Raw genomic sequence first — 22072 nt, forward strand, 5'->3', positions numbered from 1 at the left:
GTTAGGAGCACCGGAGGTCATGTCTCCAGTTTCCTTTTAATTTGGGAAAAGGCTTAAGGCATGGTCCTTGAAAGACGCGGGGACCTTGGGCCCGGCATTTGTGTACAGCAGGCTGTGTGAGTGGAAAACCGAGTTAATGCTTCTGCCCAGAGGTGAGACCAGAGAAGGTCTGAACCGGGGGCTGCGGTGAGAGCAGTGATGTACCTGAAGTGAACAGGGTTTCACATCTGTCCAATGGCTGGAAGCTGTCCTAAGGGAAAGACTAGAACTGCAACTCCCAGGGATCCCCGCAGGATAAGGCTGGATTGTCCCTGTCCACCAGGCCCACCAGCCACGCAAATAACCGCACCTGGCACCCCGATGCGGAGCACAGTTCATTTGTCTTGTTGGTTTATTGGCCTAGAGTTGGACACACACACAAATGCGGAGATAAATATCGGTCAGTTTCTCTATATCTGCGTCCTCACTACGTATAGAGCTAGTCTGTAGAATTCTAAATCTTGTGTTCTGTGGCTCAGAACCAGTGGCCTTCCCACTCCGCCGTCACCCTTCTCCCGAGAACATGGGCAAAGAGAGCACAAACTCACAAGACTCCATAGACTTCAAAAGACGAAACTGCAAAATCCCCAACTTAAAGCACCTGAAGTGCACACTACCCCCAACTCCAATACATATATTTTCATCTCCACTTTGCCACAATCTCCTTGCCCAGAACCACCAAATTCTGGGAACCGTTTTCCTAAATCATAGTTGCAAAAAAGAAGAAGAAAGTCTACAATCTCAGTTCTCCCAAAATATCCATGGTTTTTGGAATTTTGACCCATTCTGAGATTCAAATTCCCCAGCCCATCCTCAATGCCCTCTGTCTCCAGTGCCTTTTCGCCTCAGAGGAGTGCAGACTAAAGGCTATGGGCCACCTGTCATCACATCTGCCCCTGCCTCCAGGCCTCCCTCAGTCTCGTGGTTCCGCTGTATAGATAGATAGATAGATAATTTGTGTGTAGATATATATATGTACTCTTTATTACTTTTTTTCGCAGTTTTTCTAAAGTGCCAGAAACAAGATTTGTGGGACTTGTTTAATGATTTGTTTGTCTGTTTTGTCCCCAATGTTAAACTCTTGTTTTGCCTCCTTAAAAATTGGAACTCGGTACATTCAGTAGGAAACTCTTCACTCAGGTGTGGCCAAGACCAAGAAAAGTGCAAAGAGACAGTGAGGGGAATGAAGGAGCAACACTCACTCCTGTGGTTTAACGTCCAAGGAGCCGGTCAGGAGCCTCCTCCCCCTTCCTATGTGCTGGGAAGGCAGGAGAGGGCAGGATGCGCCGGCCCCTCACCCAGACTCCCCTCCCTCCAGAAGCCAGATCTTGCCGTCAGCAGATGCTCAGAGGGCAGCCATCTTGGCCCTAGAAAACAGTAGCTGGGAAAAGGCTGCATTTTGATGACAGCAACATTTCCCTCTTTGAACTGCACTCCTCTCATTCCCATTTGCCAAATTTGCTCCCCAAAACTTAGCTGGCTCTCCCCTTATGAGCTGTTTTTTTTCTCCCCCCAAAGGGTGTGGGGGGGATAATGGGGTAGAAATGTTCCTCCTATCACTGACAGGAAAACTGGGAGGCCCAGTTTTCAGGGAATTAGGAAAAAAACATTTCTTCATTTCCCCCCTTCTGGAGGGAAATATAGGGACCCCTGACCAGAGTTAACTAGTGCAAATTAGGGACTAGGGACTGTTTAAAGTCCCTGTACCCCATCCCTAGGCTGGGATCTTTGGGTGTGGGAAACTGAGTCAAGGACGGGGTGTAAGGTGCTCTTTTGGAGGGAAATTGGTGGGGGTACCCCAAAGCCCACCAGGGGAGTACAGTGGCTCCCATAAACTATTTGGAGTGACTGATGAGGGGAGTGACATGGGAGAAGATGGGGCCAAGGTAAGGATGGGAGGTCATGTGCAAATCTTGGGCTCACCCACCCATCCAACCCCCATCATTTTTCTGGCTATTTGGTCTATTCTGGGAGAAACCATCAGGAAAAAAAAAAACAGGGAACAAGTAGATTCCCTTCCCCATTCCATATGGAGCTTCTCCCTCCTGGCCCCCAAATCGGGGTGAGCCCAGAAGAGGCCATATCTAGAGGCAGGAAGAGGTGTGACATATCACCAAGTCTGCCTTGGAAGAATCTAGGGTTCACTGGATTTGGGGGTTAAGACAGGGCCAAGACTGGTGCTGCCGTGGACTAGGAAGTGCTCAGCCGTGGAACAGAGGGCTAACTAGCCCTCCCCACAGCCAGAAGACCCCCTTGACCTGGATCCCTGGATCCGGAGAGACTATGTCCAAAATCCAGGAGGATGGAAGATCCAAAGGCATGGAAGCCAAGGAAGGCATGGCATTTCAACATGAACAAAACAACAGTAACCACCGCCAGGGACACAGACACCCATCCTGGGGAAATGGAAGCTGAAGCCATGCCCCCAGGTGGGTGGGGCTGGGGTATCACAATGGTCTGGTCCAGGTCCTGGGCCTCACCCTCTCTCCTGGGGAGGGTGGGGAGTGGGAAGAAGAAAGAGAAGACTGGAATGTGCTAGGAAGCATCTGGGGAAGGAGTCCAAAGGGAAGAGAAAGCTTCAGAACCAGGTGGGATCATTGGATAAGAGATGATTTCCCCCCCCCCTTGGTTTACGAATGGGGGGTGGGGTGCAGGGTTAGACATTCAGAGCTGGTGGGGGCTGTGAGTAGAGATTCAGATAAGTATATTGCTCAGTTGCCCCGAGGGCTGGAGAAGGGCCTGGGGGGGCTGCCCTGCCCCTCAAGGAGGCCATTCCCTGGAGGAGAATTGAGAGGGGGAACCATCAAAGACCCCCGTCCCAGGAGATGGGAAAACTACAATCTCACACAAAGCCGCCTGACCCCTGTGCTCCAGGGGCCCCCCAAAGTCCCTGCACAAGAGTGTGGAGGGGCTCCCAAGGGGCAGGGAGGCCAGGGCGCTAGTAGTGGTGGCGGGGCTCAGGGAGGGTAGCAACTGGTGAAAGGGGGCAAACTGGCCCAGAGCTCACCCCACATCTCCCTTCTGGGTTCTCTCGATCCCTGCCCTTTCCCCTTCCCCCTTAGGGGGGACTTGGGGAGGAAGAGTTGGGGGAGCTGGAGGCGGCGGGGTGGGAGGTGCTGCTTGAGGGCTCACTGCATAGCCAAAGACCCCTGGTAAGAAGGGAAGGGCCCCCCCGCCCTTCTCATCAGGCAGGACCATGTTGAGAGCCACGGGGAGGGCGGCCAGGTTGCTGAAATTGTATGGGTAAGCTGCCAGGAGCTGGGGGCCATAGACGAGGGGGTAGGGCTCGGGGTAGAAGGCCACTTTGGCGGCCCCCATCGCCTCCACGCGGTCGCCCTCCCCACCACCCGCCACTGGCCCCTCACTCCCAGGTTTGCCCTTGCCACTGCCCGATTCCCGGCCACTGCCAATCAGAGCCAAGGGGAATTCCTGCACCGGCGGGTAGGTGTAGCTGCCCCCTCCGGCCACCACCGGGGGCTCCTCACCCCCCGAGATGACAGGGTCCTGAAGGGAGGCGGGCTCACAGGCTTCCTCGGCCGCAGCGCCTCCGCCCCCTGCCTCTCCGCTGGACGAGGAGACTTGCATCTCCTGCGGGGCCTCCTCCTTGACGCCCCCGGGGCCGGGCCGCGCGCCGCCCTTGGAGTAGGCGATGACCGGGGTGGGGGCGCCCCCGGGGCGCTCGGCGGCGTGCCTCTGCACGTGGCGGCTGAGGGCGGCGGCCGTCTTGCACACCTTGGCGCAGTGCGGGCAGGTGAAGCGGCTGCAGGGCTTCCGCCCGGCCCGGGAGCCGTGGGAGCCGCCGCCGCTGTGGGCCTCCTGGTGTTTGCGCAGCTTCCGCAGCGTGGCGAAGGTCTGGGCACAGTCGGCACAGCGGTGCCTCCGCTCACTGCGGGCACGCCCGGCTGGGCCCTCGGCCGCCGGCGCCTCCTCCCAGCCCCTGCGCTCCAGCTTCGGCCTCCAGCGCAGCGGCCGCCGGCCCCGGGGCACCGCGCTGCCCCCGCCGCCGCCCGCCGCCCCGGCCTTGCGCTTGGGCTTGTAGGAATAGTAGGGCCTCCAGAGCTGGTCCTCCCCACCAGCCTTCGCCTCTTCCTCGTCGTCGTCGTCGTCGTCCTCCTCCTCCTCGTCCTCCTCCTCGTCCTCTTCGCTCTCCTCCCCGTCCTCGCCGCTCAGCTGCCCAGGATGCAGGTCGGTTTCCGAGATGCGGCGCTGCACGATGGCCTCCTCGCCGATGCGCACGGTGATCTGGCAGAGCGGTGGCGGCGCCTGGAGCTGCGAGGGGCCGCGGCCAGGCCCCGCCGGGGGGCCCCCGCCCCCACCGATCCCGCCAGCTGGCTTGGCGGTGTACGTCAGAGTCCTCCCCGCTCGAGGGGTCTGGCCTTTGGTCTCCTCTGCGGCCGGGGCGGGCCCTGCTGCTGGGGCGGGGCTCACTTCTGGGGCCGGGCTGGCTGGGGTGCGCGCAGGCTCTGGCGGGGGCGGTGGGTACTCACGCTTCTTGGGAGGTCTTGGGGGAGCAGTGTAAGTGATGACGGAGGCTGCCTGGGCCCCTCCCGTGCTGGCAGGCCCGCCCGAGGCCCCGCCACCGCTACTACCCCCGTGGACAATGACCGAAGGGGCTGGGTGGGCAAATGTGATGACTGAGGGTGGGGGCCCAGGCTCTGGGGCGGGTGGGGGCCCGGGGGGTGGGCTGGCTGGGACCGCTGCAGGAGCAGCTTTGTGGAGGCCTGGCGAAAGGGCGGGCTCTGGGGCTCCCTGGCTGTAGGTCTTGTAAGGGCGCTTGGCGGCCCGCATGGGTAGCAGGCGGTACAGCTTGAGGGTATTGAGCTTGGGCTTGTAGCCCCCGTTGGGAGTCTTCTCACTGGCTAGGAGGCCTGGACTAATGCCGTGGAAGGCTCGCTGGTGGGTCTTCAGGTTGTAGTAGGTGACAAAGGTCTCCCAACAGAAGATGCATTGGTACCTGGTGGAAACAGCAGGGAACAGAGTCAGAACAGAGACACTTGAGTCGCGGGTCTCTGAACCCAGGCTTCAGCTTCCTCCACCCTCTACTGCCATGAACTCCAACCTCTAACTCACTCCCCTGGCCATTTGCTCTCCCTCCTTCCCTGCTGTCTGTGCCCCCCCCCACCTACCCCCAGCCTCAGCAGGAGCACCAGGCCTGGCTCAGCTCCCCACCAGCTGCGAGGCTCTAGGCGGCCAACTGCTCCATCTGCAAGCTGAGCTGGGAGTCAAGGCACACCCCACCTCATTTGCAGAGCGTTCTTTGGAAGCACAAAAGGCAGGACTGGAAACTGGGGGATGTTTTAGGAACCAAACCCTGACCTAACCAGTTGCCCTAGAGTCAAACCCGGCCCAAGCTGACCCCAGATGTTCCGGAGTGGACCTGTGTTCTGCAGGGATTTCAGGACGGATTTTTTTTTAAAGTAGTAAATCACCAGGCCTTTCTTCCGAGGCGCCTCTGGATGACCTTGAATCATCAATCTCCGGGTTAGCGATGAAGTGTGTGAATTAAGCATTTGTACCACCCAGGGACTCGGTCTTAAGGACGTGATGGGTAGCTTGTAAAACACCAAACTCATTGCCAAAGCCACCTCTGAGCCAGAGTAACCCTGTGGGACAGAGCAGTGCCGCCCCTGTGGCTGCGGAGGCTACAAGTCTTTACGGGAAGCCAGGCTCATCCTCCCACGGAGAAGCTGGTCGTTTTAAACTGCTGACCTTGAGATTAACAGACCAATGCAGAACCCACTAAGTCACGAGGGCTCCAGCCATTTTGGCTACATTATGGAAATATAAGATATTGTCCTGCATAGTAACAGCCCCTGGTTACGCATTGGGCTGCGATCCCCAATGGCAGCAGTTCAAAACTACCGACTGCTCCACAGGAGAAAGACAGGGCTTTCTGCTCCTGTAAACAGTTACAGAGTCGGAAACACTAGGCCACCGGTTTACCCTGTCCCATAGGGTTGCTATGAGCCGACAGCAGTGAGAGAGAGAGAGTCCTGAATAGTTTCACTGTTCGTGGCCAGGGCTGAGCACCCTCCAGTCCTTTCAAGGAAGGGCACCTTTCTCCATAGTACCAAGATGTAGAAGTGCTGCTCACTACCATCAGGGAGGCAGGTGGGTGAGCTGAAGACAGCTGGGGCACCAGCCTCAGGATGACTTTTGAGACCCATGCTCAGCTCTGTCCCAACCCTGTCCTCACAGTCCAGAACAGGGGTCTAAGGTCTAGCTCCTGACCCCTCTGTACTGCCCAGCCTCCATCCCCCTACTCTGCCCTCCCCCTCCCCGCGCCAGGCCACTCACCTGCGCTCCCCAGTGTGCCACACTTCATGCTTGGTGCGGTACTCGGCCAGGGCGAACACCTTCTCGCAGTAGCGGCAGGGGTACTTCCTCCTCCAGGAGTGCACGTTGCTGTGCCGCTTCAGGCTGGACAGCGTCACGTAGGAGCGCTCGCAGGCCGCACACACATACAACACGTGGCCGCCCACCACCTTCACCACGTGCTCAGGGCCACCTCTGAAAGCCACTGGTGGGGGCAGGGCGGAGGCATCCACTCCCGCGGGACCGCCAGGGCCAGAGCCCGCAGCTCCCAGCCCGGTAGACCCTCGAGTGCTGACCCCTCGTCGGCATTGAGCCTCGTGGGTCTGCAGCCGCTTGGGATGAATGAAACTTTTCCCACATCTGGGGCATGTGAGCAGCCGCCGGGACAGCGAGGACTGTGAGTCAGAGGCCTGGGCCTCGGCCCCATCACCCTCCCACTCTCCAGCTGGCCTGGTCCCTGGCCCGAAGCCATCTTCTTCGGATTGCAAGGTGGCCATGGAGGTTGAGGCAGGGGGAACCCAGGCATCACCTCCCTCCCCCAGGCCCTGCAGGCGGGAGATGCCCAGCCTTCTCCCCAGAGCTCCGATCTCTGCCACCGCTGCCCCGTCCCCTCCCCCACCAGGTAGAGCAAGCCTGGCACTATAGATGAAATTGAGGACATCAGAGAAGGCAGCTGCTGGGACGCCTGGCAGTTCCAGGACCCGAGGCGGGGGTGAAGTAGGTGGCGAGGCCGGTGGGGGAGAGGAGGAAGATGAGGAGGAGCTGGCTGCTGTGGTGGTGGCAGGGTTGGGGGCCAAGTCCCCAGTAACTGGTGGGAGGGGCAGTGGGGCTGAAGCAAGCAGCGCCTCTCTGAAGAAGGGACTGGAAGCCGCCAGGACACTCCGGTGAGCGGGGAACTTGGTGTCCCCAGCTATGAGGGTGACGTCACAGAAGAGGCCACGGAGCCGCTGCTCATTGAGTTGGCGCAGGACAGCAGGCGCATGGGTCGGGTCCGTCACCTCTGCAGGGGGGGGCATGGCGCCAGCCTACATAGGGAAGAGGAGGCCAGCGTAGAAAGGGACCCTGACAGACGGTGGGGGAGGGTGTTCTGAATGGCAGGCAGGGCACCTAGGAAGGGTCTCAGAGGCAGAGGGGCCTCTAAGAGGAGGGAGGTGAGCTGGGAGGGGCAGAGACTAGGGGAAGGCTGAATTACTGCAGGTCACAAACGTCAGAAATTCATCACCCAATTGGATCTGACCAATGTCCACCTGGGGCTAAAAGGGACCTGGGGTACCTTAGGTGGCAGTGAAGGTCAAGGGGGGCATGAACTCCAACATCATGCAACTAGAACTAGAGGGGTAAGCAGCAGGCGGTGGGAGATGCCTCCAACAGTCCTGTAGCCCTTTCACAAGACTTCTCAGCCTAGCCCCCAAAGCTGCCCTGCTGGCTGGTGGCCTTAAGGGCCCAGGTTTCCTGGCTACATCTTCCTGCTGCTCTCTTACCTGACAGCACGGCCACCATGGAGCAGGGGGTGGTGTGGATCAGCAAGTTCCTGCTGTCGGGCCTCTTCCTTCTGTGGAAACACGGAAAAATGCCAGGGGAGGCCGGGAACGTATTCCCAGGAAGGGAAGGTGGGGAGAGAGAGAGCCCAAAGCATGAGGGGAGGCACCGAGGTGGGAGCTGGAGAGGGCAGGGCGTCTGTGTGGGAGGGGCCTTGGTCAGGTTATTTGCTTAGCTGCCTCCAGTGTGACCCAGGAGGTCACACCACTTGTTGCAAAGCCTGGTTCGGCTGGCCCAGGGAGGGACAGCAGTGCCCAACTCACTGCCTGCTGGCCTCCAAACAGGAAGCCAGCTTGTTCAGTCCCTAGGTTCCCGGCCTGTCATCACGCTTAAGTCTTGCTGGCGCAATCTGAGGGGCTTAAAGGAAATCAAATATTTGCATGTTGTCTTTCATCACTATGGTCTTGTGTACATATCAAACGATGTGTGCGTGATTTAAAAAAAACGGGACCAAGTGGCTGGATCCAAATTAAGAGAGGACCTCCCCATAGGTCCCCAACCCCTCCTAAAACAGTGACAGGTTTCTGGGTGCCGAGGGACCACTGACGATCACTGACACTCTCTCTCTCTCTCTCTCTCTCTCTCTCTCTCTCTCTCACACACACACACACACACACATACACACTGCTTGCTGCAGTCACCTAGGGCCACTGGAAAGACCACCAGAGCAGTACAGAGGGACTTGGATCCTACCCTGTATTCCATGACCTGGTGGCCTTGAGACAGGTTTTGAAGGGGTGGGGGACAGAAAGGAAACTGATCCTGAAGGAGTGGCAGGAAATCCACGTGTTAGCAATCACAGCCCTGGGAGAATCCCCTGGCCACCTCCCCGGTGGGACTTCTGGTGGCATTTCTCCGGTGTGGATCTGAGCTCCAGGGACCTACAATGACTTATCCAAAGTCACAACCAAACCAAAACTCACTGTCATGGAGCCAATGCCCACTCAGCGGCTCTATAGGACAGGACAGGACCGCCCTATGAGCTCCGTGCTGCCTACTCTTCACAGGAGTAGAAAGCTCCATCTTTCTCCCGCACAGAGCTGGCAAAAACAGGTGGGGACAGTTTGCAGATCCTGCCCTGGGACATCACACCTACCCAGGGGTGTCCTCTCTCTTTGGGGGATATCCTTCTGGGTGCCCTAGGTCATGATGTCTGCAGAAGGGGTCCGCATCAGAGATTCCTCATGGAATTCTGCCCTCCCCACAATTGCTCTTTCCCATTTCCCATTCACCCTCCCCCCATACACCCCCACAGGCTTCCTGACACCTCTTCTGGATGAGAAGAAAAATCAACACTAAAGCATTTGCCGATTTCTCATTCGTGTGTGTGTGCGCGCGCGCACGCGCGCACACACCTGCTCCCCAGGCTGTCGTGCTGTGGTCTTTCAGGAGCAAAATGTCAGGTCTTTCTTCCTCGGTGTCTCATTGGGTTCATGAACTCACTGGATGCTGGACGAGAAGAAAAATCTCACTGCCATCAAGTAGCTGCTGCCCCATGGCACTATAGGACAGGGTAGAGCTGTCCCTGAGGGGGTCTGAGACCCTAACTCTTTACGGGAGTAGAAAGCTTTCATTTGTGGTGGAGGTTTCAAACTGATGACCTTGAAGTGAGCAGCCCAATATGTAATGTAACCCACTGCCACCAGGGCTCCTGGAGGAGGAGGAAGACAGTGGTAGGAGGGGTGAGCTGCACAGGTTTGATAACCTTGACTATTAGACCCAGGCCAGGTCCTGGGTCAGTGCATTTGTTGCTGAGTTGAAGATAGGTAGGGAATCCTGCGGAGAGGCCTCGTTCCCCAACTGGTGGTTATACAGAGGGCAAAGGCTTCCCATTCCCTTCCCGAAGAACCACCGAGAGCCCGAGACTCACTTGGCACGGTACAGGCTTGTCTCCCTTGTGAGCTCTCACCGCTACCCAGCCCCTTTGTAAAATGACAAACCCAAAGCGGAGCTGAGGGGCGGCACACCCAAGGGGATATGACATATGAACTGGGGCTGGAAGCTTGCCTTCAAAGTCTGTGCCTGAGGACTGTCCCACACCTTCCACCCACGAGGGACGTGTTTACACGCTCCCAGAAGGGGCTCCCATGAACCCATCTAGTGTTTTTGTAAAAACCACCAGGAGGGCTCTTTCCTCCCAGACCTGCCAACCCGGGGCCAGGCCTGCCAGCCCTCATTGCCCCATGTGGCCGGCCGACTGCTGACTGCGGCCCTGCTGTGCGCAGGCTGGAGACTCTGATAAGGCCAGGCGGGGCTTCTCGGCACCAGAGGTCTAACACCAGACTGGCCCTTAGAGATCCCCGGAATCATTACCATGATGATCTCTGCGTAACTCTCATTTATACAAGATCTGCCAAGTGTTTGTTTTAAGGCCTAAACCGGTGGCCATTGAATCAATCCAAGTCATGGCGGCCCTGTGTATATGTTAGAGTCCACCTGCTGCTCCGTGGGAGTCTCTTTGGTTTATAGGCTTTTTGGTGGCTGGGATCTTTCTGAAGCAGAAGATCCAGGCCTTTCTTCAGCGGCACCTCTGAGCGGATTCACTCCACCAACCTTTGGGCTAGTAGTTGAATGCTTAACTTTTCTGGCCACCCAGCGTTTCCTGGGACAGCAGGTGGCTGCTGGGACTGTCCAGTTGATTCTGGCCCATGGGGATCCCATGTGCGTAGAGGGGAGCTGCTTCATGGGGTTCTCAGGGTGGCAGAAGTTCAGAAGCAGGCTGCCAGGCTTAGCTTCCGAGACCCGTCTGGGTGAGTTCAAACCACCAGTCTTTCGCCCAGTAGTCAAGCACTTAACTGTAGGCCCCCGGAACTCCTGTCAAGTATAATGCTAAACATTTTGTCTGCATCATCTTATTTCAACACTCACAACGACCCCCATGAAGCAGGGGCTACTCTTGTCAACCCCATGTTACAGATGAGGAAATCGAGGCAGAGAGAAGTTACTTGAAATTACCCACTTTCTGGTCGAGAGACCATCATGCTGGATGATTTGCCCGTGGTCTCAATGCTCTCTGGGCCCAGTTACCCTGAGTTCAAATGTCCCGTCACTGGCCACTGCCTGATGTGTGCTTGGACAACTCACTGCTGACGTTCCGATTCAGAGTGACCCTATAGGCCAGTCGGACTGCTCCTGTGGGTGTAACTCTTGAGGCAAGTAGAAGCAGACTGCCACCACCACCCCCACCACCAAAGTGGCCGGTTTAACCACCGTCAATCCTTCAGTTGGCTGCCCCTGAGGGCCTTTACCCACTATGCATCTGTTGCTACCAGGAGAGAAGGCATTCCTAATTGACCTTGAGCAGGTGACCTAACCGGTTTCCTTGTCTATAAAACCCTGTGCCCTCAAGCAGATTCGACTCATTGCAACTCTTCATAGTGGTCTCGGGTTGCTAGTACGGAGACACCACCAGCGGGTGGCTTTAACCAACAGAAATGCCTCTTCTTCTCACAGTTGAACCTACTGCCACCAAGTCCTTCCTGCTCATAGTCACCCTCGTGGTCACGGTCTCGGAACGTCTCTGAGACTGTGACTCTCAATCCGAGCAGCCAGCCACATCTTTGTTATTTTTTTAACTTTTTAAAAAAAATCTTCATTAGGGGCTCCTACAACTCTTATCACAATCCATACATAACATCAATTGTGTAAAGCACATTTGTACATTCATTGCCCTCATCATTCTCAAACATTTGCTCTCCACTTAAGCCCCTGGCATCAGCTCCTCACTTTTACCTCTCCCTCATGAAGCCTTGATAATTTATGTTATTAATTGGTCATTTCTTGCACTGTCCGACGTCTCCCTTCACCCCCTTTTCTGTTGTCCATCCCCCAGGGAGGAGGTTATATGGAGATCCTTGTAATCGGTTTCCCCTTTCTACCCCACCCTCCCTCCACCCTCCCAGTATCTCCACTCTCACCACTGGTCCTGAAGGGATCATCTGCCCTGGATTCCCTGTGTTTCCAGTTCCTATCTGCACCAGTGTACATCCTCTGGTCAAGCCAGATTTGTAAGGTAGAATTGGGATCATGACAGTGGGGGAGAAGGAAGCATTTAGGAACTAGAGGAAAGTTATATGTTTCATCTGCCACACCTTTCTCCCTCCAATCAGCCGGTGGGTTTCAAGTGCCAACTTTGTGGTTAGCAGGCCAATGCCTAAGCCAAAGCACTGCCAGGCAGCCAGCCTTCTCTCTGTTTACCAAAACACTCACTGCCATCGAGTTGATTCTGACTCAGAGCAACCCTCTAGGACAGCGTAAAACTGCCCCTGTGGGTTTCCCAGGCTGCACATCTTTACGGGAGCAGAAAGCCTCCTTTTTCTCCTGTCGAGGGGCTTGTGGTTCTGAACTGCTGACCTTGTCTGTTGTTAGTAGCCAAAATGGTAACTGCTTATGTCACCAAGACGTTTTTCTTAAAAAAAAAAAAACCCAAACAACTCACTCCCGTCGAGTCACTTCTCACTCATAGCGACCCTACAGGACAGGACAGCATGGCCCCTGTGGGCCTGTAAACGCTCCATGGGGGTAGAATGTCTTTCTCCCACTCTCATGCCTTAAGAGGCTAGACCTTTGAATTCAGAGGCCCTGTCCTGGTCTTGCAGTGGGTAAGCATTGGGCTGCTAACCACGAAGGTCAGTAGTTCAAAACTGCTAACTGCCCGGCAGGTGCTTTCTCCTGCTGCTGAGAGCTCCAGGCTCAGAGAGCCACAGGGATGGTCCTACCCTGTCCTAGGGGCCCCTAGGGTCACTAGGAGTCTCGATGGCAGTGAGTTTGATTTGGTCATAGAGAAACAATGTTCACTGCTCGCTCTAGAGGAAGAGTCCTGGGTCCTCAGCTTCTGCTTCCTTGGCAATCTCTGTGGGTCCTGGTATCTGTCTTACCTCATCTCTACTTCCACTCGTTTAACCTCTCAAAAGAGAATGGCTCAAGACGTACCCTACATTCATCCTATCTCACTGGCATCACAAAGACACCCATTCCCCAATGGGGCTGATAGCCACAAACTAGGCTCTACAGCACTTCTTTTGAGGGGAAACAGTGCAATGCTAATGGCCATCCTGGGGGACAGGGCAGGACGGAACTTCCCTACAGCATTGCTAAAACAGTAAGGCAGCCCTTGTGGCCAAGTAGGTTCCAAGTTGGGCAGCTAACTGCAAAGTCAGCAGTTCAAATCCACCAACTGCCTGTAAAGAGTTACAATCTGGGAAACCCAAAGGGGGCAGATTTACCGAGTCAGAATTGCCTCACTGGCAGTGAGTTTGGTTTGGAATTTGTATGGAGGAGCTTGGTAGTAAGATAGGTTCCACATTGGGCTGCTAACTTCAAGCAGTTCAGGAGGGAAAAGATGGGGCTTTTTGCTCCTGTATTTATCTTCAGAAGCCTATAGGGGCAGTTCTACCCTGTCCTGTAGAGCCACCATGAGTCCAAATTGACTCAACGGCAGTGCATTTTAATCTTTCCGAAGCAGACTGTCAGCCACATCTTTTTCTCCTTAGAGTTGCTGGGGGTTCAAACCTCAACCACGTGCCACCAGGCTCCTGCCTTCTCCATAAAACGGGGAGATGAATGGCTCTGGTTTCTCGAGGTTGTTGTCAGGATTACATAACACTCATCCATGCCAGCACCGAGCAGCAGAGTGCCATGGTTTGCACTGGGCTACCAGCAGAAGGGCAGCACTGCGAAGGGAAGGCATGGCGACAGCCGCTGCCCATGACCATGCCCCATGGGGCCACCATGGTCAGAACCCGTCAGACAATGGGTTTGACTTTTTTGGGTGGGGGCGGGGGGTTGGTAAAGTGTCTGGTGCACAGTAAATGCTGAGTGAGTGCTAGAGCTCTTATTACCTTGAACTCAGGCCCGGAAAACAGTGGTAGGGGAGGAAGTGGTGATGAGAAGAGAGGTAGAAATCAGGCTTCAGGGTGGGTTTGTCAGCCCTGTGGCTTTTGGTTTTGTTTCAGTTTGTTTTTACAGTTTCTCTGTGCTCAACTGGCTGTGTGACCTTAGGGGGGCCCATGGGGTGTGTGCACTGCTGCCAGCCATGTTCCACTCTTGCCGTACCCTCCGCCTGGAACCTTCTTTCCATTAGACAGCCTCATGCCTGGCTGCCCCCCCTTTTTAAGCCTCGACTCAAAAGTCACATCCTCCCAGAAGCCTTCCCTAGCCATCCCCCCAGATTGTTTTTCTTCTTGGCACTGGGTAAACTTATCGCTCACTTATCTCTAGAATGTGAGCTGCAAGGGGTGGGGGGCAGGGGCAAGAGAGGGGCTTTTGTCTGCTTTGTTCACTGCCGTATCTCCGGGGCTCAGAATCATGGCTGGCACATAATGGGAAGTAAAAAGATTTTTGGTGAATGAATGAACCTGCCTGCTTCAAAGTCAGCCTTCAGTCTGTCCACCTTCTCAAAGGAAGCCTCCCTCTATGCCGCGCTGAATCGACTGGGACCACCTCAGGAACATGCACCATTTCCCTGGTACACTTCTGGGGTGTTGGATGCACTGTCTCCCTTAATGAGATCCTCAAAACCGTTCCCACCCCAATTAAAAAATAACAAAACAAAGAGCCCCGGGTTAGAGATGGTTCAGACTCCTGGGGACCTGCTCTAGGGTTTCTGAGACTGTAAATCTTGATGGGGAGGGGCAGGGGGAGGACTCTATCTTTCTGCCAGGGAGCGGCTGGGAGATTTGAACCACTCACCTTACAGAAAACAGCCCAGTGTTTAACCCACGGCGCCAAGGGCACTTGCAAGTGGCCATTTATATTATTTCCGTTTTACAGAAGAGGAAACAGCTGGGTCTTGCTCAAGGTCATATAGCTTGTAAGCAGCAGACTCAAGATTTGAACTCGGGCCCATCTGTCCTCAGAGCGGCAGAATGTTTCCCTTATGCCATGTTGTCAGGTCCTGCTGTGAGTGGGGCCTATGGCTGGCCAGCTGGTTACATAAATCATCACACAAGGCCTCACGTGCTAAGCGCTAAATGTGTCATGTCTGACTCCACCCTTTCTCTGCTTCCCACATCCAGGCAGTCACCACGTCTGGTTGGATCTGAGGCTGAGCTTGGGAATGGCTCTGGGAGCCTTCCCTTCAGCTCCCTCCGCCTCTGACCCTAAACTAGCTTAGGTCCTTATTAACACCTATGGCCCGTGGCCTCCCATGTGGGTCCCCTGTCTCCTCCCGGCATCTTTTCTTCTATGGCCTTTCTCCCTTCGCAAGCCCCCTGTCCAGCCGCCGCTCAGCAATGATCACTCCTGGACTCGGTGGATCCTCCACTGGTTCCCATCAGACTCCAGAATAAAGTTCAAATTCCTCAGCCAGGCATTCAAGGGCTCTGGTCTAACTCCAACCTTCCTTCCAAATCTTGCATTGCCTGATTCTCTTCAAGCACCCAGTGTGCAATCTAACCTCCACATGTCCCATGTGTCTGTGCTTCTGCATGTCTGAGAGCTTCGTGCTGCAAATGCCCTCTCCCTCGCTGCGTCTCAACCTCCCTCTCCAAAATTGTGAAGCTCAGACCCAAACGTCCCCTCATCATCCCTCCTTGATTCATCATTTTGTGCCTCTCTGGGGAGCACCTCATCTTGGACACTTTATTTCTCTGAGAACGCCACCTAAGTATCCCATACCTACCAGTCTTCTAAAACAGATTCCTGCAGCTGCGACGTTCCACAGAAATTGGGGAGACGTGCGTGTCAGGGGAGAGGCACAACGAGGTCTCCTGAAAGTGCCTGCGGGGCAGCAGACTCCAATGGTTCAGGGCATAGGATCTGGGTCTTGACTGCCTGAGTTCAAATCCAGCTCTTCCTCTGACTTAGATAAGTGACTCTGAGCAAATAAATGACTTAATGTCTCTGGGCCTCAGCTGCCTCACCTATTTCCCATCATAGGTTGTTACCACGGCTAAATGGATGATCGCGTGTACAAGTGCTGAGAACAGTGCCTGGTACCTTGTTCATGCTGTGTTTATTGCTGTTTTTGTGAGCAAAACCCTAACAAGGGCGCCCTCAGAGTTAACTGACAGTGGTGGCTGACAGTGGCTGGCACAGCCATTGTCCCCAAGCCCGCTCCCCAGGTGCTACTGAAAATCTTCCTGGAAGAAGGCAAGGCAAGTAACTGGCCCCATTTTGCATGTGAGGAATGGAGGCTCACTCAGGGAAAGAGCCAGTGAGGACTCCACGGTCAGTCCGGCCTGGGGCTCTTTCCCCTTTGCCAGGCTGCCCTGTGCACCTGTTGCCCAAGCCTGGCGTAGCAGCCAGCCCCCTCCCTCTCCCCGTCCCCTAGGTGAAGGAGGCCCCAGCCACCACGGCCTGTGCACTTCTGCTCATACATTCTCCCCACTCCTGAGCAGGCCCAGGACACGACATGGTGGGGCGGTGTGCATAGTCGGAGCACGCATACCAACACACACACACACAAACACACACACACACACACACACACACACACACAACCACGGGAGGGACCAGGCCTCAAAGGTGAGGGAAACCTGTTCTGAGGAATCTGCCTGGTGAGCAGATTCTGTTCCCAGAGCCCTCCATGGCGGCTGTCGGTGGGGGTGGGGGGGGACGGAAAGGAAAGGCAGAGCTGTCTGCAACTGCGGACAGACAGAGGACGAAAGAGGAGACTGAAAACTGCCCCCCCCCCATTTTAATGACAAGAGTCATACCCCCGGCCTTTACATATACATGGCCAAGGAGCTAGAACTCTGTCCAAGCTCGCTTCCCTAGCAGCCAGCCTGGCTTCTCCTCCGGGTGACCCTGACATACTGGGCGTGAGGGCCGAACATGCAGACCCTACACAAAGGCTGGCTGGGCCGCTCGGACAACATCTGTGTCTCCAACGGCTGCCCTTGGCCTACCCTATATTTATCTCCCCACCTTCCTCATAGCACATCCCCACGGCAGCCCCACACCACCACTTAGAAGTCAGGCACGCACACGCAGCCCTCGCTGGACTCTCGGGTCTGAGGCCCACAGTGCCCTTGTAACGCCACCTCCCTCCCCACAAGTGTTTTCTGACCTTCCAGTCCAACAACCCGGATAGGCTCCCGCATACCACGTCATAGAAGAATCCCATGGAGAATGTTGCAAACACACCACCACCACCCCTCGCTCGACTGCCCACAATCCTGTAAACACAACCTGCCCCATCCATCTGGGCCCTGACCCTCGGGCCAGCCCAACCCACCAGGACTCGGGACCCAACTTGGGCTTCTCACTGACCAAACTGCGCACAGGTCCTGGGTTCGAGACGCGCCACCGCCTCGTCACTCCGCTCATCACACAGCCTCATCCAGCGGCCTGCCTTCGCCACGACTGGACCACACCGCGCCAAGGCCACAGACATGGGACCCAGACGGGGCGCCCGTGGGGCTCCAAGATACAGAGCCGCCCCCTCCCCCCGCCTCCCCCCCATAAGCGGGACCCAGACGCCGGGCATTCTCGTGCCCTCCACAACACACACCGCACGCCAAGTAGGCGGACAGCAACCGTTCGCACGCCGTTCATGCGTGTAGCACGAGACATATATGTGCAAGAAAACACATGCTCAGGTAGAAAACGTACCTCGTACCCCACTGCTAACCAACTCCGCACTCTGCGAACGGTGCCGTTTCCAATGCCCATCTGTCACTCTCGTAATTCTGCCCCAACACTGGACACCCTTGTGCCTTCCTGGCCCCTGTGTCCAGGGAGGGCCCTCACCCGGCCGGCCTCCAGGCTGCCCGAGAGCAGCAAACGGGGGTGCCCGGAGAGTTTCACCTTGCCCACCACACAGCCGCCGGGCGGTCTCCCCACCCCCACCCCCCGGACGCACCACCCTGCCCCGACGGCGCGGCGGCTCGGGGCCCCAGCTCGCCCTGCGCACCCCGCACACCCTAACTCTGGGGCGCTCGGCGGCCCACCCCTCCCCCGCTCTCCTAGCTCCTACGCCATCGCCCTCCCGGCAGCTTGCAGCGCCGGCCCGGGCTCACACCCGCCCCACCCCACCCCCCAACCTGCCCCACAGGGGGAGCGGGGCCTTGGGCTGCAGAATTAACCCTTCCCGGGGTGCTGATCGCGGCCCCTCCCGCGGCCCCAGGCGATCGCGCCCCCTGCCGCCTCCCGGTCCGACGCCCTACGGGGCCCCCTCAGTCGCCCCCCAGCGTCGTGCGCGCCTGGGGGCGGGGCCAGGTTCAGCCCGCGACCCCTGAGCCCCCGGGTCAACCCCAAAGGGGGGCGGGCGGGGCGCGGCCCGGGCCCCCGCGGCGCCGGGCAGCGGGGAGGGGGCCGGACTGTGCGCTCCGGGGGGCCCTGGCCCTGCCCGGCTCGCCCCGGGGCCCACCTGACTGCGATGGCGCCGCGTCCGCCAGGCCCGGCTCATCCCCGTGGCCGCCCCCGGCCGCTCCGGCTGCGCCCGCCTCCAGCTCCGGCTCCGGCCCCGGCCCCCCCAGCGCCTGGCCCCGGCCCGGCCCCGCCGCCGCCGCTGACATCATCGGCTCCCCCCGCCCCGGTCCTACCCCCACCCCCACCCCCGGAAACAGTCCCCCCCCAGCGCCGCCGCCGCCGCCGCCGCCGCCGAGAGGAGGCCGGCGCAGCGCAGCCGACACTGGACTCGGGCTTGGAGCGGCGCCGTCCCGAAGGAAGGCCTCCGCCAGGGCCCATCCCAAAGGGGACCGCGCCGCGCAGGGCCACCAGGCCGGTGGACAGCGAGCGGGGCGCGGGCCAGATGCAGCCTCCCAGCCCCCAAGGGCCACCCGGTCGGATCGCCCACTCTCGGGAAGGTTTCCCCCACCGCCCTCCTGCACGCCCTTCATTCAGCGGGGCGCACCACCCAGGGGAAGCACACACCTTGTCTAGGGTAAGACACCCAACATGGCAGGCCCACAGACCCGAGGGTCAGCCCCGGGACACACACACACACACACACACACACACACACACACGCACACCTCTTCCCGGGAATGTGCACCCGGCCTCCGGCAAATGCGACTCAAGCTTTCCAGAGAGGGCCGCACGCATCAGTGTCTACCTGGACAGCCACATTCCATCTCCGGCGCAGAAATGCCCAGGCCTTGGGGCCTCCTTGGACACGCCAGCAAAACATCAGGTGGAAGCACACACAGAGGCAGCACATTCCTGAGACTCCTGAGGGACCATTCCCCAGAGTTCTCCCTGCTGAGGAAAATCCAAAGCTCAAGAGAGACTGGCAGAGGAGACAGCCCTTGGAACCCGAGTTAAATCCTTAAAAACCTTTCTGAAACAGGGGAGACATAGGCAACCATGTTAATTTAAACAGCAGTCTCTTCACAGAAACAGTTGCAAAGGAAAAACAAGCATCAGACACAGCTCTGGGTTGTGGGAGACATAGCTAGAAAGCAAGCGAGTTGGAAGGAGTGTGAAAATGGGCCCACCTATACCTCAGGGAGGTTCCAGGTTGTACCCCGCCTACCCCCACCCCCCACCTCAGGGAGGTTCCAGAAAAGAACTCCACTTCAATCAGGTCACAATGGCAGGAGCGCTGAAGGGCCCACGTCCGTCAGGGGCTGTGAGCCAGGAGGAGAGGAGGAAGTCTAAGGAGAGATGGTGAGTGTGGGGGCTAGGTGTGCCTAGCTCCTGGCTGCTCTCCTCCCCATCCTGTTCCCTTAAAACTTCCCTGTAATCTGAGAGGCACATACAAATGAAAAAAAATCTATCGTGGGGTGCCCCCATGTCCTGGAACCTGTGACATCACACAGACACACAGCATCTGAGACCACCTCCTCTTCCTCAAATCAACAGTGCATCCATGGGTCCTCTTGTTCGCTTCTCAGGAATAGCTTACCCAGGAAAGCCCAGGTCCGCCCCTGCGTCCTGCTTTTGAGTCTCAAGGCCCACCTGATTCAGGCTTTTCTAGCTTCCAAGAGTTCGTCAGCAAGAGAGCCTGCCCCTGCCACCCCACAGGGCCCTAGAACCCCCACCTGGTGTTTGCCTTGTCCCTGGTGCCCGGGCTGTGGCTGCCCTCATGCCTGAGAACCTTTTCCCTAACAGGCCAGCAGTCATCCTTACTTCAACCTGCCCGACTTCACCCAGCCGTCACCACCCTCCACTCCACCCAGCCTCCCCTCCAACCAGCGATTCCGGCCTTCTGATGTCACCAAGGGGCTGCTCGTGGCCCTGCTGGGTGGGGGCCTTCCTGCTGGCTTCGTGGGACCCTTCTCCCGTATGGCTTACCAAGCTTCCCACTTGCCCTCACTGGAGCTGCTCATCTGCCGCTGCCTCTTCCATCTCCCCATTGCCCTGTTACTTAAACTGCGTGGCGACCCACTGCTGGGTCCTCCCGATGTCCGGGGTCGGGCCTGCCTCCATGCCATCCTCAACGTTCTCAGCATTGGATGTGCCTACAGCGCAGTGCAGGTGGTGCCTGCTGGCAACGCTGCCACTGTTCGCAAAGGTTCTTCCACAGTCTGCTCCGCTCTCCTTGCCCTCTGCCTGGAGAGCCAGGGCCTCAGCGGCTACGACTGGTGTGGCCTTTTGGGCAGTACTCTGGGACTAATCATCATTGTGGGGCCTGGGCTAGGAACACTGCAGGAGGGGACCACAGGTCTCTACACCGCCATGGGCTATGTGCTGGCTTTCTTGGGGGGTCTGGCGCTGTCTCTGGGGCTTCTGGTGTATCGCTCCCTGCACTTCCCCTCCTGCCTCCCGACTGTGGCCTTCCTGTTTGGCCTGGTGGGGCTGGTGGGCTCCGTGCCTGGGCTCTTTGTGCTGCAGACACCTGTTCTGCCGAACGACCCCCTGAGCTGGAGTTGCGTGGGGGCGGTGGGGATCCTTGCCCTGGTCTCCTTTGTGTGTGTCAGCTACGCTGTCACGAAAGCCCACCCGGCCCTGGTGTGTGCCGTCTTGCACTCGGAAGTGGTGGTGGCCCTGATGCTGCAGTACTATGTGCTCTATGAGACAGTGGCACCTTCTGACATCATGGGGGCAGGAGTTGTGTTGGGCAGCATTGCCATCATCACTGCCCAGAACCTCAGCTGTGAGAAGGAAGAGAAGAAGGAGGAGGAGTGAGATCACACTTGAGCACCTGGGGGTGGGGGTGGGGGCAGGGTAAATAGGAGAGGCTGGAGTACTTACAGGGGAGAACAGGTGACTGCAAAACTACTGGCATGGGAGACGGACCACCCTCAGAGCCACGGGGTGACCAGACCTGGAGCAAATTTGGAGACCAAGACGTGGAGTCTAGGCTAGGTCGTGGGAACTAAAAAGGGCATCATAAGGAGCAAGATCTAAGGAGCTGATGAAGGGACCTAAGACTTTTGTGGGTTGAGGCAGGGTAGGATTCCCCTAGCAGCCTTGGGGTAGGAGTGTTTGCGGTGTTCAGAGCAAGCAGCAGGGCAGGGGAGGAGGGGAGAGAGGCCCCCCCCCCCCCACTCCCTGCCGCAGCCCCACCCAGCCTGCTTGGTTTCACTTCTTCGTGGTTGCGTCCCCCTCCTTGGGATGGCGCTGTGACACTGACATCAACAAGGATCACTCTGAATGTGACTGTGGCGTCGCTGTCATCTGTTGGAAGTCCTACACCGCACTCACCGAAGAATCCCTTAGGAATCCTCCGGTCCGATTCCTGAAACTATTCTAGGAGGAGGCGGCTGTCCTAATATTCAGATTCCTTGACCCAGAATCCCCCAGGCCTTTCGTGGCCCGCCCCGTGGCTAATCTGCTTTTCCCGGATTGAGGCGGTCCCAGGATCTCTCCCGGACAGGGGCCGGCTTCCTTCGGGGGTTAGGCCTCTGAGCCGAGGCTTCTTCGCGCGGCTCCGGCCTGGCCTCTTGGGCCAAGCCTCTGCACAGCGCTCCACTAAAGGCCGGGAGAAGCAAAGCACACCCATCTCCGAAGGCCGCTCGATAAATACCGGCTACTTCCGGACCAGCGAAAGGCCTCGCCATCTTGATCTGTTTATGAATATTTAGCGAACTCACTGCATATTCATGATTGAAGACGGCCCCAGAACTGCCCCCCGCCCCGCGGGAACCCACTCTGGAAAACCCGACCGGCCCCGCCTTCATTACCGATTCGCAGAAGAGACCATTTTCTAGCTGGGGGAGGGGGGGACATCTCATGAGAGACTTTTGCTGAAGATGAAATTATACTCCAAACGAATAAAAGTGGTCTATATTTATTCTCGTTCCTTCACGCTTTAAATCTCAGTGAGGGAGCGGGCCCCGAGGGGAGGAGG

The 22072-nt window shown here is 57.4% G+C and overlaps 2 protein-coding genes across 4 annotated transcripts; one reads left to right on the top strand and one right to left on the bottom strand.

Moving 5' to 3' along the window:
- Positions 1–363: 363 nt before the first annotated feature.
- Positions 364–19012, bottom strand: ZBTB4 (zinc finger and BTB domain containing 4). Of its 3 annotated transcripts, none has more exons than XM_075560852.1 (4): positions 18893–19012; positions 7836–7906; positions 6337–7379; positions 364–4993 (listed from the first exon to the last, which is right to left on the bottom strand). In XM_075560852.1, the coding sequence occupies exons 3-4, from the start codon at positions 7368–7370 to the stop codon at positions 3043–3045; spliced, it is 2985 nt and encodes a 994-aa protein (XP_075416967.1). In that variant the 5' UTR covers positions 7371–7379; positions 7836–7906; positions 18893–19012; the 3' UTR covers positions 364–3042. The 3 variants fall into 3 exon arrangements, with proteins under 3 accessions (XP_075416967.1, XP_075416964.1, XP_075416966.1); XM_075560849.1 differs by lacking the exon at positions 18893–19012 and adding an exon at positions 18206–18357; XM_075560851.1 differs by lacking the exon at positions 18893–19012 and adding an exon at positions 17449–17667.
- On the top strand, positions 18445–22001 carry SLC35G6 (solute carrier family 35 member G6). The gene is made up of 2 exons (XM_075560855.1): positions 18445–18721; positions 19891–22001. The coding sequence occupies exons 1-2, from the start codon at positions 18590–18592 to the stop codon at positions 20905–20907; spliced, it is 1149 nt and encodes a 382-aa protein (XP_075416970.1). The 5' UTR covers positions 18445–18589; the 3' UTR covers positions 20908–22001.
- The last annotated feature ends 71 nt before the right edge of the window (positions 22002–22072 follow it).

Source organism: Tenrec ecaudatus, chromosome 10 (genome assembly GCF_050624435.1).
Source record: "Tenrec ecaudatus isolate mTenEca1 chromosome 10, mTenEca1.hap1, whole genome shotgun sequence".
In the NCBI taxonomy this organism is placed as follows: Eukaryota; Metazoa; Chordata; class Mammalia; order Afrosoricida; family Tenrecidae; genus Tenrec; species Tenrec ecaudatus.